Source organism: Ruditapes philippinarum, unplaced genomic scaffold (genome assembly GCF_026571515.1).
Source record: "Ruditapes philippinarum isolate M1 unplaced genomic scaffold, ASM2657151v2 ctg411_1_1_1_1, whole genome shotgun sequence".
Taxonomy (NCBI): domain Eukaryota; kingdom Metazoa; phylum Mollusca; class Bivalvia; order Venerida; family Veneridae; genus Ruditapes; species Ruditapes philippinarum.
The window spans coordinates 269,845-287,424 of NW_026854764.1; the positions used below are offsets into that span (position 1 = coordinate 269,845).

General features: G+C 30.8%; 1 protein-coding gene across 9 annotated transcripts in view; it reads right to left on the reverse strand.

Moving 5' to 3' along the window:
* Positions 1 to 17,580, reverse strand: part of LOC132740980 (centrosomal protein 43-like) — a 52,447-nt gene that overhangs the window by 13,137 nt on the left and 21,730 nt on the right. For 6 of the 9 annotated variants that reach the window (XM_060729047.1, XM_060729050.1, XM_060729048.1 and 3 more), the window contains 6 exons: positions 17,026 to 17,096; positions 16,459 to 16,520; positions 15,806 to 15,832; positions 12,604 to 12,734; positions 11,910 to 12,082; positions 3,140 to 3,220 (listed from right to left, as the gene is read on the reverse strand). In XM_060729047.1, coding sequence (XP_060585030.1) covers positions 3,140 to 3,220; positions 11,910 to 12,082; positions 12,604 to 12,734; positions 15,806 to 15,832; positions 16,459 to 16,520; positions 17,026 to 17,096 — 545 coding nt within the window. The remainder of the gene's footprint in view (positions 1 to 3,139; positions 3,221 to 11,909; positions 12,083 to 12,603; positions 12,735 to 15,805; positions 15,833 to 16,458; positions 16,521 to 17,025; positions 17,097 to 17,580) is intronic. The other 3 variants (XM_060729054.1, XM_060729053.1, XM_060729049.1) reach the window with 2 other exon arrangements.

The following is a 17,580-nucleotide window of genomic DNA, read 5'->3' on the forward strand; positions in this document are numbered from 1 at the left end:
TAAACTATCTTGAGCAATGCTTTTAGCATCAATAACAACAGAGTATTAATGCACCTTTTTTCATGCATTAACATCTGCAGAAGCACGAGGATGCACTTTAAGCCTGAGCATTCACAGCGAGGAACTTAAAGCATGGCTCCCAGGTTCAAGCATATTCAAAAACATACAACAAAGGTGCCTGCTTACAGGGCATAATGGGCCTTTAACCAAACATGTTTCCTCTTGGGCGTACTTTATAACACACACTCATCATGAACTCGGGCTATTTTCTTTTGAAGTATAATAATTATTTGTAACTGAACTATAAAAACAAATTTGACAAAGGCGTAAAAGACAGATATTCTGAAACCCAAATCCAAATTCTGTTGTTCACAAAAAGGGTAAATCTGTTATATTCACTCATGTACATGATTATGAAAGCTGAATATACGTCAAACACATGTTTAAAAACACCACACAGCATTTACATATATACCAAAAAAATAAAATCAAGTTATATTATTATATGTCTAAATGGAATATAATATTTACTATTTGGACAGCACACCTGTTAAACGCTAGACATCACAAAAAAAATGTTATTATTATGCCATATATACACCATACATGTACAACAAACAAACACTATATATGTATAGTGAACAACCTAGGTTTTCAATAAGGCCAAATTTGATTTTTTATTTGTTCCTCATATCTACCAAATAGCTCTTGGAATTTTTCATGGCAAGTCTAACCTACAAGAATAAGTTCCAGGCCAGTCGGAACTTTAACTTCTTTTTAAGTTGACCTTTGTTATTAATTTGCTGGCTACTTAATCATTGCACTCTCATAATAAAAAACCTATAGACCTACAAAAGACAAACTCAAAAACACGAAAAATCCATTACACATCTTCAGATAATATACAAGTTGGGAAGTCAAAAATATGGATTTTTCTAGAAAGACAAAACAAATGATATCTTTGTGTGCAGTACTTTGATTAGCTGTGAGTTTGTCACGTAACTGATATGTAACAATACTAATCAGACTTTAGACATATAATTTACCGGAAATGACCTTTGGTTCAGTGAATGATTAGATTTCATGTTTCTTAAGATATATATGACTGAAAAGATTTTTTATGTCATATATTACTAACACAAAATCTTCAATCTCTATAACAACAAGATATCTAACTCCTAAGTTTAGATTATTTTAAGGAACTTCACTGAGGTTTTTCAACATGGCAGGACTGTAAATACAGTTTTGCAAAAATTAATTAACTATAATGATGAAAGTCTAAATCAATAACTTCAATTCATTGTCTCAATCTGTTTGCCAGTACATTCATTTTTATTGTGCATAATTTAGGCCAAAATATTAATAAAGCAATATCATGAATATTTAAGCACACACATTTAATATCTCAGTTATTTTATATGTGTTGATATACATGCAGTATATGTCCAGCAATAGAAAGTGAGGTGTGATGATTTACAGTATTGTCAGTAAGTCCAGCAAGAATTGAAACAAGAGCTGTCGGTAGGACAGCAACGCTTGACTATTCTTAGTGCTTGATAGTATAAAAAACCTTGATTAAAAGGTAAAATTTTCCCAGTAGAGAAAAAGGCAAATTTTTTCTTTAAATCCATATTACAGTTATAGGCCTTGGAGAGAGTCCTATTATGCTCTCAAAGAAGAGTATAAAATTTCAACATGTTTCAAAAGCCTTATGTCAATGAACTTTGAAATATTTGAGGCATTACAAAAACTTTAATGTAAATTCTAAGTCGAAAAAGGAGCATAATTCTGTCAAAATGCTTGATACAGTTACCTCCTCCTGTTTACAGGTTGGGGTTATGATGGTCAACAAGTACATGCAAAGTTTTAAGGCCATATGTCAATGGACTATGAAAATATCTGAGATATTACAAAAACTGTAACGTAAATTCTAAGTCGAAAAAGGAACATAATTCTGTCAAAATGCTTGATAGAGTTACCTCCTCCTGTCTACAAGTTGGGGTCATGATAGTAAACAAGTGTGCAAAGTTTCAAAGCCATATGTCAATGGACTTTGAAAATATTTGAGGTATTACAAAAACTTTAACATAAATTCTAAGTCAAAAAGGGGCATAATTCTGTCAAAATGCTTGATAGACTTACCTCCTCCTGTTTACAAGTTGGGGACATGATGGTGAACAAGTGTGCAAAGTTTCAAAGCCAAATGTCAATGGACTTTGAAAATATTCATGGTATTACAAAAACTTTAACGTAAATTCTAAGTCGAAAAAGGGGCTAGTTCTGTCAAAATGCTTGATAAAGTTACCTCCTCCTGTCTACAGGTTGGGGTCATGATGGTGAACAAATGTGCAAAGTTTCAAAGCCATATGTCAATGGACTTTGAAAATATTTGAGGTATTACAAAAACTTCAACGTAAATTCTAAGTCGAAAAAGGGGCATAATTCTGTCAAAATGCTTGATAGAAATACCTCCTCCTGTCTACAGGTTGGGGTCATGATGGTGAACAAGTGTGCAAAGTTTCAAAGCCAAATGTCAATGGACTTTGAAAATATTTGAACCATTACAAAAACTTTAACATAAGTGGTTACGCCGACACCGACACTCGGGTGACTACAATAGCTCTACTTATTCTTATCGAATAGTCGAGCTAATAAAATTACCATTCCCCCTTCCCCCCTCTAAATTTTTAAAAACCCTACTGGTTCCCTTTTCCTTACAAAATTCTAGAACACAGGTTTAGTCTGTGTGGAAAGTCTTAAGATTTTTTCATTGTAATGTGAATTTTGCCTTGATAATGCTTGGTCTTAAAGTCTAATTTTTAAAACAAAATGGTAATAAAAAAATCAGTCAGCATATTTGATATTGTTTTGTTTCTTTTCTTTTCTTTTTCTTTTTTAATATCTAAAAATTAGTAAAAAAATAATAAATAGATTTCTATATAATAAAATAGCTATCACAATTTCCCATCATTGAGTTTAGTAGAGGGTGTATATATGGCAAGCTATATATAGTATCAAGGTTTATCAAACAGCTAGTTTTAATGTTCTGCTTGAACGCTCCAGCACACTCGGCTAGGGTGGTGAGGATTATAAAAAAAATGCTTCACCACAACTAGGTTACAGATTCGAGCCTACTAACCTCCGTAAGGCTGAAAACACCGGTATTTGTGATGGTCGCCCATTGCCACCTCTCTTTCCTTCAGAAGGGCTATCGCCCTTACTATATAGCATGGTAAAAGTAACGTGTTTTAAAACATGAAATAATAACATGTTTAATTAAAATTCTAATGTTTAAAATAAACACACACATATAGTACAGTATGGTGCTTTTTAAGATGAAATGTACAAGTGAAATAAGAAAACAATCTTGGATTATCAAATGTGTAGTTGAAATATGTGTGATGAACATTGTGTAAAAACATATTATTAATATGAATTTCTTTTTATGCAAAACAAATGAAATACTCATTCCGACAATAATGACTTATTATAAAAGTTTTAAAAAATCTAAAAAACTAATATCCTTTTTAAGTCTTAAATGTTTTACAAAATATTGTCTCCATACAAAACTTTCAATAGAAAATGTAAAAATCTTAAAATTGTATGGTTATATGACTGACTATGAACATGCTATAAAGTAGACAAAAAAGTTAATTAAAAAAAAGAAAAAAAAAGATATGAATTTGTTGTTCATGCATAAACATAAAAGAAACCAGGGCTGTATAATACATTATACTGTACATTGTATGATAACTTGGGATAGGAGTAGGGGGCAATATGTATATTTTCAAACAGGGATCCTTATCTCCATGTATAGTATTTTCAAAATATTTGACTTTATTAAAACAACAAAAAGCAGCCAAAATAAATTTTTACAGGACAGGTAGTGAAATGTTGTTTTTATTTACACCTATGCAGAGACTATTAATTCAACATACCATAGTTCAACATGACTTCAGCAAATCTGTGTCAACAATTATATCAGTGACAATTTTCATATTTTACATAAACCTTACTTTAAGGATTACAGACCCGAATGAGCATCAATAAGAATAAGCTTTTTATTACTTTTATTCTTTTCCAGATAGTATTAGACATTTAATTTTTTTAAATATAAGCAAATAGACATCACCACTTCCAACAATTAAATGTTGTTTGGCTGTTGTTTCTTACTTGCATTAAAATATCATATATGTTTTGTTTGTTTTTTTTTCAATTCCTAAAACACAACTGTATTTCTTCTTTGAATATCTTGGTTTATTTCTTGTGAAAAAATGTTCACATTGCTAAAACAGGATACTCAAACATATTCAGTTGCTTAGATCAGGGTTTAAACCACAGACCTCTCAGCATCTGAAGCTGGCATCTTACCCAACATGCTTATAAAACACTTATCAGCAAAGTCAGACGTAAATCTAACATTTCCACAAGGGTCTGTAATCCTTAAAAAAGTGAAAAAGCCATCAAACTAAGAAAACTTTTAATTTTTTGTTGTAGAATATGAAACAGATTAACTTAAGTAAAATCATTTGATTCCCTCTTCGGTTTTTAACTATTATAGTAAGTACAAAAATAAAATTTCCAGCATGCAATTATGAAATGAAAAATAAATGAATACATTATACATTTGTACATTTTTTAAGATACGAAAAGATAATCAAAGGTAATGGTAAAATCTATTTAATTTCATTGAAGCATTTTATCTTCTAGCTTGTGTCAAAATATTCATCTTAGAATGAATAATCTTAAAATAATCTTTAAACAATTAAAATAAGGTTTTATTTTATTTTATTTTTTGGTTGGTTGGGTTTAAGTCCCACCAACCCAGATTAGGTCAAATGGCAACCTACTCCCCAGCTTTACTGACAAAGAAAGACCTCAGGTGCCCCTCTATACATAATTTTAGGTAAATTGGGGCACCAGGGATGAAGAACTATCTTCGCTTCTCAGTAATGATATTCTAAAACAATAGTAACATGTCATTTTAAACCATAATGAAAATATTTACAATGAAATATAATGATTTTACAGTAAATCAGACTGGTTTATTTAACTACAGTATGAGTAAAATTAGGTCTGTAATTATGCAGGCGAGTATATGGGTTATGTTATACACGTTTATATGTGTGTTTTACAAAGCTACATGATGCCTCCTCCTGTTAATGGATTACACAAATATATACACATACATATAAATAACATAATTATTTTCAGTATGCTAGCATATAATATTAAAACTAAGCTCAATATTTAAGCTTTCTCTAGTATATCAAAAGTGAGTTACTTTTTCTTTTCTTTTTCCAAGAAATTTTCAAAATACAGAACTGGGATTTTTTTTTTTTCACTTGTAAATAAAATACAGCTCATACATATGTTCAGAAACATTAAAAACTCTTTAAATTTATTACTCAGTCAAGTTTGCAGTTTTTGCAAAATTATACATATGTCTACCATTCCATTCCTTTACAGATACAGTAAAAGATGTGAAACATTAAGTGCATAAAAACATGTCTAAAACTTGTATTTTCTTTAATGAAAAGTGCAAACAGAAACAAACATGTACAACCACAAAACATGCTGGGTGAATTCAAGCATTATTTTGTCAAACTTAGAAAATGTATACATGCTCTATTTAACAGAATCTAGTCAAGATAAATGCTGTGATTCAAGGGGACAATAACCGAGGTACTGTCATCACCCAGACAGATCAAGACATGGAACATACAGATGTTGTCCAAACTTTGTGTCATTTCTTTTCATAGATATTTCATCCATAAATAATTTTCAAGTCATTATTCAATTCAGTAATTCAATGATAGTTTAATAAGCATCTGTAAGACATGGATCAACACAATAAATCATAGTAATTAAAGGGCTTACTGAAAAACCAAAATTCACAGATGGGTCATAATGAATCTGACTTTATAGTGTAGGAAACGAGGACCGGTTAGTAGGACCCTACCAGTCTATGTCTAGGAACAGTAAGTTTTATACACCAAAATGTTCACAAGGGTTCGTAGAATATGAAACGATATTTCATTTTAACTCGAATGGTCGGATAATCAAGAAATCCAAGATGGCGTCCAAGATGGCCGCCAAAATTCGCAAAAACATTAATTATCATTATTTGGCAATTTTTTAAAAGAATTTCACTTTTGTCTTCACATATAAATATGATAGAAAATACATGTTTACCGTAAATAAATTGGTTTTTGATCACTTTTATGGGAGAAATATAAAATATTTGAAAGAATATCATGGAAAATGTATTAAAAATGACCTAAAAATTAAATTTGATATAAATTTTTATTTCCATGACAACACATTTCAATTTTTATTTCCATATTATACTTTTGTGCAAAAATACAACTTCAACTCTTATCATTTATGTCAATTTTATTGTTTATGGACACTTCTCCTATGGACGTATTATGATTTTAAACGGGTGGGGTATAATTAAATTCAGCTAAAATTTACATCTCTAAAATTGCGCCTATTTCTGATAATTTATTTTCCAATTTTTTGTATTTGTTGTGTTGTTGACTGACTTGTTTTCTCTGAAATACATATAATAGAAAGTGTGATGTAAGCAAATATTGAAATTTTTATCAGTTTTCATGGTTACCCTGGTAACATTTTATAAAAAGATAACATTTTATAGAAATATAAATCTTACGTTATAGAAATAAAACCTTAAATGCATTTAAGCAACTTTTTACAAACTTTGAATGATTCATAATCACCACACTTTTCAAATGACCACAGGTGTAATAATAAATTAATGGTCTTCTCTTGACACCTCACGATTTGTAATAATAGGCCTAGATCTACTGCAGATTACATTGGATGATGCTGTAAAAGGTTACATAACATTGTCATAAATCCAAGTAGTTATTATTATTAATGTTGTTTTATCATTATAATATGTATATACCGAAATAAATTGAAGGCTATGTTTAAGATTTAAAGTACAGTCTCGTATGAATATTAAACAAGTGTCATAGTACTCGGATATGCTTAAATTTGCCACTTGAATATGTTCAAAACCAAGATAATGTGTGTCTACACTCAGATTGTTTATAATTATACAACGTTCTTTCAGAGTATGAGTACTATGACCTAAAAGTTTCATTTTTATGTATTCATACATCATTGCTCCAGTCTGCTATTAGTTGAAAGCAAAAAAGAAACTTTTTGATTAAAGGGCAAGAAATTGGCCTTAAATATCTATAACGTTATATTTTTTAATCTTTAAAAGTTCTCCATACACATGCAAATCTGGTACTCCCAAAATATTTAAGCACAATCCGATATCCAGCAGGTCGATTTCTTTCATTTTATAAGAACCACATAATAATATGGAGCAACAGTACAATCAAATAAATGTAATTTAGTTTTGATATCTAACTTGATTCAAATGACTATAAAAGGTTCTGATAAGCTCTTCAAGCTTGGTCAGACAAAATCACAACTATTGCTTCTAAAGTACCAGTATGTGCGAATTTAACACCCGATCAATCTAAACACACCAATACTAAATGGTGGCTCTTTCGGTAATGTGTTATAAATGCTATCAAAACATTACTGGAGAAGGTAAACACAGTTTCTAAAAATATCTGTTGTTTAAATAATTGTTTAAGAGCATGTAACACGCTTATCACCTGAAGAAATGAAGGTTATGAATATAAAATTATGAGATATATTAAAGTAAAAAAAGGTAAATCAGTAAATTCAAATGTGATGGAGCCACCGATATGGTGTTTGCGCAATCAGAAATGTGATGGTGCCAACCCAACCATTCAGTAAGAATAGGTTTGTGCTATTATGCCAATTGATGTTCATGGTTAAATTAAAAAAAAGAATCTTCAAATTGTTTGAGATAGTATCTGCTATATTCGTATATCTGTAAAAAGTATAAAATGTGCCATTTTCAATTACTTCTTCATCACTAATTGGACTTTCAAGAGAAAAAAGCTAATGTTATTTTTAATGATTTCCTATGTGTAGAATTCTTTATTTGCAAAAATGCGTCTTTAATCTAAATAAATAATATTTGTCTTTTGGAACTTGGTTATTCAATGTGTTTTCTTATATTGGTTTTCGCCGGTCTGGTACGTCAATCATTCATCCTTTTGTTCAATGTTTACAGTAACTTTTACATCGTGTTGAATTGCTTTGGCAAAATTATGCCACACTTAAAACATTTTATGAACATGATGAAAGTAATTTATATTAACTAATGTAACTTTGTCTCCTTGTAAAGGAAAACATGTGAGTTGACTTTTGACAAAAACTCTTGCAACTTCATGTTTGGGTATTTCGTATCGATGTTGCATCCAAAATGATGAGAAAAATGTTCTGTATGGTATAGCAGTTTTTGATTTTTAAAAAACAAACGAGCATATTCTTTTAAAGTCGGATATTTTTAGAAAATATGTTAATCTTTTTCAGCGTTTATGGCTATCATATAAATAAATCACCAACATGTGAAAGAGCCAATGTTTAGTAGGGGTAGGGATGTAACATATTTTGATTTAACTTGTAAGCTGACTGATAAAGAGTACAATATCGTCTGCAAACAAAATGAGGTACACTGGATGAATAAAACAGTAATTTTACTTCATACTGTAGATATCTACATTATTAGTGGTATCATTTAAAAAAAAAAAACAACAAAGGAGAAATGAATGTTACTCCCCTCGCCTTTGGCCTGTGGTGACATGAAACAAATATCGGAAATTTTTTTTTGGCATATTTGGATTAGATTAGACACATTTTTACTTTACTAAAATTGTTTTTATCATGGATATCATCTTAAAGCTAATAGCTGAATTAAGATATTGTTTCCAAAGAGCGTCGCGAATATCTGTATCAAACGCTTTTTCATAATTAATAAATATACACCAGAGTTTAGAAGTGACAAACAGGCTTTTTGTATCACTGAGTGAAAAATTAAGATTGCATACTTAGTATAATGGCCCTCGCGAAATCCGAACCGAGAGTCCATAAAGATAGTGCTATTTTTGCACAATTTGTAAATCCAATTTCGTAACAACAATGAAAATATTTTGTAAGTACATTTACAATAGATATTTACGATGGCACAAAGGTGACAATCATGTGTGTGTGTGTGTTTATTTATCCCATGGCCACGAGTTACTAAGTCGTAGCCATGAGATAGCTAAGTCGTGGCGGCGAGATAATTAAGTCATGGGCTTGAGATACTATGTCGTGGCCACGAGTTACTAAGTCGTAGCCACGAGATAGCTAAGTCGTGGCGACGAGATAATTAAGTCATGGGCTTGAGATACTATGTCGTGGCCACGAGTTACTAAGTCGTAGCCACGAGATAGCTAAGTCGTGGCGACGAGATAATTAAGTCATGGGCTTGAGATACTATGTCGTGGCCACGAGTTACTTAGTCGTAGCCACGAGATAGCTAAGTCGTGGCGACGAGATAATTAATCAATCAGAATACACTATATATATATTATGAATTTTTTAAACTTAACAACTTACTTTTACAAGCAACATTATTCTTTGAAAATACTTAAGATATTCACTTTGAACTTGTCTTTAGGATCATATTAGAAAGTCACCTTCCAAGGCCCATCAGACATTATTTTTGACTATAGCTCTTTGTTTGGACAAATTTTGTTATCGAATTAGTCAGTTTGTACGTACTACGGCCTGTTAACCTTGTATACAGTGATGCTAAATGTAAAATTAATGAACATTCAATAAGTTGAATAAGTGGCACTTTTACAGGCTGGAAAAGTAGGGGCATCCTTGTACTATAACACACGCCTAGTTAATAAGGGAAATTAAAATAAATGGTGTAATCTGACTTAGTAATCCGTGGCCACGACATAGTATCTCGTGGTCACGACTTATCTATCTCGTGGCCACGACTTAGTAACTAGTGGCCAGGACATAGTATCTCGTGGTCACGACTTAGCTATCTCGTGGCCACGACTTAGTAACTCGTGGCCACGATGTAGTATATTGTGGCCACGAGATAAATAAAAACACACACATGTCACCTTTGTGCCACCGTAGAAATAAACTCTTAAGCATCAATAAAAATTGTAGTTGTTAAGATCACAACTCTTATTCCTTTTCAATTTAAGAAGTTAAAAATATTACTTCACCACTAAATAGTGTGTCAAGTTCTCTTATACATGTATGTAAGCGCTCTAAGTGAAGACAGTTAAGAATTTCTGTATCAAAATTCGTACCAAAATTCTCAGAAATATTGGTAAAATGCTGAACATTAATGTCATTATTACATAATTTGCTTCTAGATTTGAATTTCGAAATATATGTAAGAAATTTAGGTGACGTCTTGCTCAAAGATGAAAGTGGTAATTTGGATAAGTTTGTCAAATGATTTTGATATCCACAAAATATAAACAATATTGGTAAAAACAAAACAGTTACTAAATAATTGTTGTGTTCTGTTCGTGATCCTTACAAACATTTTGACTGACCTGCCCAAAACATCAAAAACTGGAACAATGAAGTCTGAATATACACAAAAATGAAATCTTAAGTTCTTAATTCTCTTAAAGAACATTGTATAATTACATGCAATTTGAGAGAGGATGCAAATGTGGCTTTGATTTTAGACATATCCAAATTTAATCATATCCGAGTACTATGAAACCTCTTTAAAATATGCATGTGGAACTGTATTTAAACAAATCCTGCAATATATGTCATTATATACATAATGATGAAGTAAAAAAAAGAGTAAAACTAAGTTGGATTTATATTTTTGTAACCTTTAACAGCATCGTCTTTATTTAAACAAAAATTGTCTGCAGTATTATTATTTTATTTGTTTGATTGGGTTTTACATCACACCGACACAGTATTATTTTAAAAAGCAAAGTATCATCAAGGGAATGAATTTTTTGATTTCTATACTTATTGTTATAACCACGGTCAATTAAGAATGTCATTTGAAAAGTATTGTGATTATGATGTATATATATATTTTGTAAAGTTGCAAAAATATCTTTAAAGGAAAGATTTTGCCTTTTTTCTATAACATGTTACCATGGCAACCATGAAAACTGATGGAAATTTAAATGTATTTTTAAACATTACATTTTTGTATTTATTTCAGAGAAAACAAGGAAGTCTACGTGAAAAAAAACCCAATAATTTGGGCATTCAATCATAAGAATTAGACGCAATTTTAGAGATGTAAATTTTAGCTGAATTTAATTATACCCCACCCGTTTAAAATCATAATGCGTCCTTAAGAAAAATGTCAATAACCATTAAAACTGTCATAAATGATAAGAGTTGAAGATGTACTCTTGCAAAAAGTACAATATGGAAATAAATATTGAAATATGTTGTCATGGAAATGAAAATTTATATCAAATTTAATTGTTAGGTTATTTTTTTATACATTTTCCATGATATTCTTTCAAATATTTTATATTTCTCCTATAAAAAAGGACAAAAACCAATTTATTTACGGTAAACATGTATTTTCTATCATATTTTAATGTGAAGACAAAAGTATCTTTGAAATTCTTGAAAACATTGGCCAATTAATGATAATTACTGTTTTTGAGGAATTTTGGCGGCCATCTTGGACGCCATCTTGGATTTCTTGATTGTCCGACCATTTGGGTTAAAATGAAATATTGTTTCGTATTCTACGAACCCTTGTGAACATTTTGGTATATAAAACTTATTGTTCCTAGACATAGACTGGTTGACCCCCAAAATATGCATGATTTACTTGTTCATTTCCTACACTATTAAACTATTTAGGAATGAAATATCTTTAAATTACATCACATGATGTCCATGCAATTTCAGTACTTTAAAATTACATCTAGAAATACACAGAAAAATTGTATATACATGTATCATATAAAAAATCTCACCTGCCATAAGCCTTAAACCCGGTGCTTGGTGAGGTGGGAACCGGATCGTCGAAGAAATCTTCCTCTGTATCAGTATTATTATTGTCCTGTATTAATTGCTTTGGACCATTTTCCAGATTTCTTTGATTTCTTGAGTCGACTAAACTGCGTTCAGATCTTTCAGAATTACTGGCCTGTAACAGACAAATAATATTTAACATATAGAGTCAATTACCTCCCTTATATGACTATTACAATATCTTTAAATAGTTCTTTATAAAAGTAGATTAAGTAAACATGACGGCCATGGTGGCACTACATCATTCACCTGAGGTCCTCTGCTACAAAAGGTTACAATTTCTTCAATTCATAAGTAAATAATTACAAAAGACATCATGATTACCAAAAAGTTGCATATTTTATACAATATTTATAGAAGAGCGCTACATGTTGAATATCTAAGTTCTGAGCATTGTAGTTTTTCACAAGAATACTTCAATGTTGTTTGGAACCATAAAAATCAATAGAATTCATCTATAAGTAATGACTTCTCCATTAAATCTGAAGGCTGTAGTCTAAAGGATGTTCTAGTTTTAGTTCAACTAGTTCTAGTATTGAGATGGACATACTGATGAAGTAAAGTGAGAGGAAAAAATAGTCAAAGAGTTAAAATTAATCCTGTGATTACAATTGTGCAATTAGAGTGGTAAGTTACCTTGCTAATATGTGAGGAGAGAGATTTATTTGATGCTGGTGATAGAATATCTGAAACGTCCCCAGACACGACACTTCTACACTGTAGGAACAGTCTCTTATACATGGAAAGAAACTCAGAAAAACTGATACCTGAAAGTAAATAAATGTAATTCAGTGAGGTCAAACTATACTAATATTTTTAATAAATTCTGCTTATAAACACACATTAATATGTTTTCTATAATTTCATCAGCATTGCAAATCAATTTTTTTCAAGACTATAAATAACAACAAAACTGATTGCCATATTGGATGAAAAAGAAATTATCTATATGTGGCCTTTTAAGAAATCATAAAAGCACTAATCAATTTCTAACTGATCAAACCTTATATCTTTGAACTGTATGAAAATTCAACTTTCGGTCTTTCTTGAAACAATATTTTAATTTAAATTCACTTTGATTAAATCATCAACTTTTATTTGTATACATGATAATATCAGAGAAAAATCTTCAGATATCAAAACAGTCAGATTAAGTATGGAATTGAAACTTGATGTTTTCATAAACACATTTTATATTCTTGCATATGTAATTATGAATACGAAACAAATCAAATGTAACAACATTAAACATTCAACATAATCTCATACTGATATTCAAAACATAAACTTAAAAAACATTCTGTTTTACAGAAACTTCTAGCATGCATATACAAGGGCGCCATTAAAATAAATTCAAATGTGTATATTCAACAGACAACAAGATTCATACAAAAGATATCCCGATGACCATGAAATGCCCATGTCAGTGTGTATATGTTTGTAAAATCTAAGGGCCATTACTCTAAAAATTTAAGAAACGGTCTACACAGTCAAGTACAGATCATATCTGTTATGTTTAACTGTAGAAGAGATTCATTTGCACACACAAGTGTGATTGATACACACTCCATTTAAATGTGAAAGAATGAACAAAAAAATTAATATTGAAAAACTTATGAGATAATGACAATCCAAAACACAAACAACCAAGAATGGTCTGGATGTAATGACATTATTAATTTAATGTTTAACATGCTTTGTTACAAAAGACTGTTAAACTTAACACAATACAAATATGAGCATGACAAACAAGGGGGCAAGACATTCAAAGTCAGTGACCTTTAAACTAGCCAGCCATTATAGCCTTACTCGATATTATATACAAAATAATGGCATTAATGGGTATGACAAGATTAACATAAAACAAAATATATAACAGAAATTTTGTTATGTTGCTGTAAACAAGCTGACCTTTCCATTCCATCTACAGATAATACACCAGTATAAGTGTACATATATTAATTTATTAACCTATACACCATGTTACTATGTTCTATAGACATTCTATCAGGGCTCATCCGGAAGGGCGATTCGGGCGAAAACTTCGCCGTGTATATTTCCATTTCGCTCTCCCAATTGATCAAAGAGAAGTCGACATCGCCGATAAAATCTTAATTTCCAAAGACTTTTTACTTGGCAATGTAAAGAGCAGAGATTGTATCCGCCCATATGACGACTGCTAATTATCATAATCCAATCAGAGCGTCGCTTTATACTACCCTTCTACCTGTATGCAAAGCGATAGACCGCCTACTCTAAACAGTAAATAATGAGAGCATCGGCTCGAAACGGGTATAATTGTGTGACAGTTTTGCGAGTTTAATACGGGATTAGGCGATAATTATAGATTGTTTTTTCCCCGATCATCTAAACACGTGCATATCTTCCCTAATTGATATACACGCGGTGTTTAACTCGAGTAATGGCGATGTGCGATGGGTTTTTCACGGCTATCACAAAACTGTTGGTCAATTAAAAATAATCAATTTCATTAATGATCAGCGACCGGATTAAAAACTTCACTATAGTTTTGAATGATTTCAGTCAGTTAACATGAATTAAAAATTGTTATGTCGCTCACATCATGGCTACAGGGCGAAATGCCCAAACCTAGACACCTACGCGAAAATTTAAGAAAGCCAATTCGCAAAAATCTTACGATTTATATGTTGTCAACAGTGAGAGTGTTTGACATTGTTATCTTTGTAAAAATGCCAAATTTGACACAGCTTAGGCTCCTAGCATGACATCCCGGAAAAACTACGAATCATGATGGGCATGCTACACATCGGTCGTATATCATGTGTACATGTATATAACAACAAAATTTGTCAGGAAAGAAGTTTTCTTATAGTTTCAATATATATATTTGTTCTTATGTCATAAATATGACCCTCAGATTAAGATTTATCACTATTGTAAATTTCAAAAAGCATTATTTGTAAAGATATTACGAGATAAACATTTCATGAAAATAAAGGGAGGTAATTAGAAATTTATTTTCTATAATTTCTCAGTCAAATTTTTCAATAAGAAATGAATGTATATAATTTTAGTGATCAAATATAATGTGCACAAATGTTTGCAGTACATATTTTACATATTCTTCGATGTTTGAAAATTGTTTTATAAGCATAATTATATGCACATAAATGTGACATTACAACATACAAAAGTACAAGATCACAGAAGAATTTCTGTAATCATTCTTACAGAATAGACAGATATTTTTAAGCAATATCCAATGTAACCTAAACTTCTATTTAAAGTGAGGAAAGTAATATTATGAATTTAATTTATTCATCATACTTTTTCTTACACTTTAATTACAATAAATCTACATGAAAATATATAAACAAATATTTAGAGAAAGCTTATAAATAGCTGATAAATAGATTGTGTTTTTATTATAGTTAAGGATGTATACCCATGCATGTTAATGCATACACATTGGGTTGTTTCCCTTCTCCTTATTTTTCGCGAGTAAGTCACTTCTCCCTAAAATTTCCCCCCAGGATGAGCCCTGTTCTATATCTACTTTTTAGTCTTTATATATGACAAAATATTAAAATATCAGTATTTTTAACCAGTACACCTTTACGGTTACCCTCTACATAAATCTGTATAATCAATTAAAATGGTCTTTTATCTAAATCTTATAGTAAGGCAAAAACCGAGGCCATGACTTCAAGTCAGTGACTAAGCTTTTATCAAAATACCAGAGATAACATTTATTAAGTACATGTACATACATCCATTCCATTCTACTAACACATGCATCAATCCATAATTTCCAAATATATAATATGAATCTACAAATACATGCTTTAAAATTTACCTTTGCTAGTAATCGAAAAATATGATTCTAAAAATAGATCAATGAAATGACATGTTAACTTTTTTATTTATGTTTTTTACTTTCTTTATAATTTGGTCTAAAGTAAACCTGTTATAATCGTAAATATCATATGGAGCCAGGCAGCATCACTAATGCTCCATACACTAGCTGGATAAATTCTTTACATGAAAAGAATCCAAAAACCCTGTCAGGGTTCATACCCACAGCACTGAGGGACAAGTGATTTAAGTCAGTGATCTTACACCCTCAGCCACAGAGGTCTCATTTTGTATCAAGCATGGCAGTCCTACCAGACCATATACTGATAACTGCAAAAGTTTTGCATTTTGATATCTTGAACTAACTCTGGACAGCTTAAAATCCAAAGTAAAAAGCAACCCTCTTGCACAGGTACAGATGTTAGGATTAAATGACAAGTGTTACCATTTTAGCAAACACAGAAACTATTTGAGCACACTTTTACATGTATTATGATATAGCAAAGACCTTATGTCTTTCCATATCTTCAGAATTTTTTTCAAAAATCAATATTAAAACAATTGTCCAGATAAAAAAGTCAGTCTCCAGTAAGTCTAATATATTAAAATATAGGTAATTTAACTGACAATTATATATGAAGAGATGATACTCACTGTTACTTATATCTCTATCAGCTGCCCTGAATTCATCATTCACATATCTGTCCAACATATTTCTGTAATACAATAATTGGACAAAATAGTTCACTAACAAGTATGACTATTATATGCTTCTTTTTATGTCAAAGTATTTTGTAACATTGCACGTAAGGGGAGCGGTGGCCTAGAGGTTAAGTTGTCTGCCTCTCAATCCAGAGATCATAGGTTCGAGCCTTACTTGGGTCACAACTATGTTTCTTCATATGACACCAGTATGGTTGGTTCCTGGACTTGAAAGTGATTAATATAAGTTGCAAGAACTTGTTTCGCAATCTAGCTTAAATAAATGTGTTTAAACCAACAATGCAACCACAAAGAATACACTCTTTTTTTTATACAATTAAACAGCAAGGTAATATAAAAACTGGATAGCTTCCTCACATGACATCATTCTACTTCTAAATGGAAAGTAAACCCATGGTGACAATTTTACATTAACATGTTATAACCATAAAAGCACTTTGTGCAATTTTTTTTTATAATATACAAATATTTTAAGGATTAATCTAGAAACAAACATACCTGTTAAAATTTGGGAACATATCAGTAAATAAATCTCGTAATTCTTCTTTGTCAATCTCATTATTCTTGTCCTGAAATATAAACAGAGGATGTACTGTCTTGAAATGCATCAACTCTAATTAATAAATACAATAATATTTTAAAATCTGCACAATTTAGGACTTGTTAATTGACAAATGAAGTTTTAGACATGTCCATATGACACTGCATCTGTTTCAGTTTATGTTTTTGGGTGAATTTTACAGTAACTTTATATCAACCCATATCAGACTTTCAATTAGAGAAAAACTGCACACAGTAAGGTAGCATTGTCACAATTAACAACAACAGACACTCCAGACATCTTCAGTCATGTCCAAACTTGCTGAATTTGTTAAATCAACTTCTGCAGTTTCCATTTTTAGAGCTATCCATAATAATTAAAGGGAAATCAAGATGAAAACTTAGTCAGTATTTTAACAGTACAAAGCTTACAAGGCTGTGCAATCTGGCCTGGCTCTATACTGGTGGGAAAAGATTTTTTTTTTTTTTTTTAGTTCCAGCAGGTTAAGAATT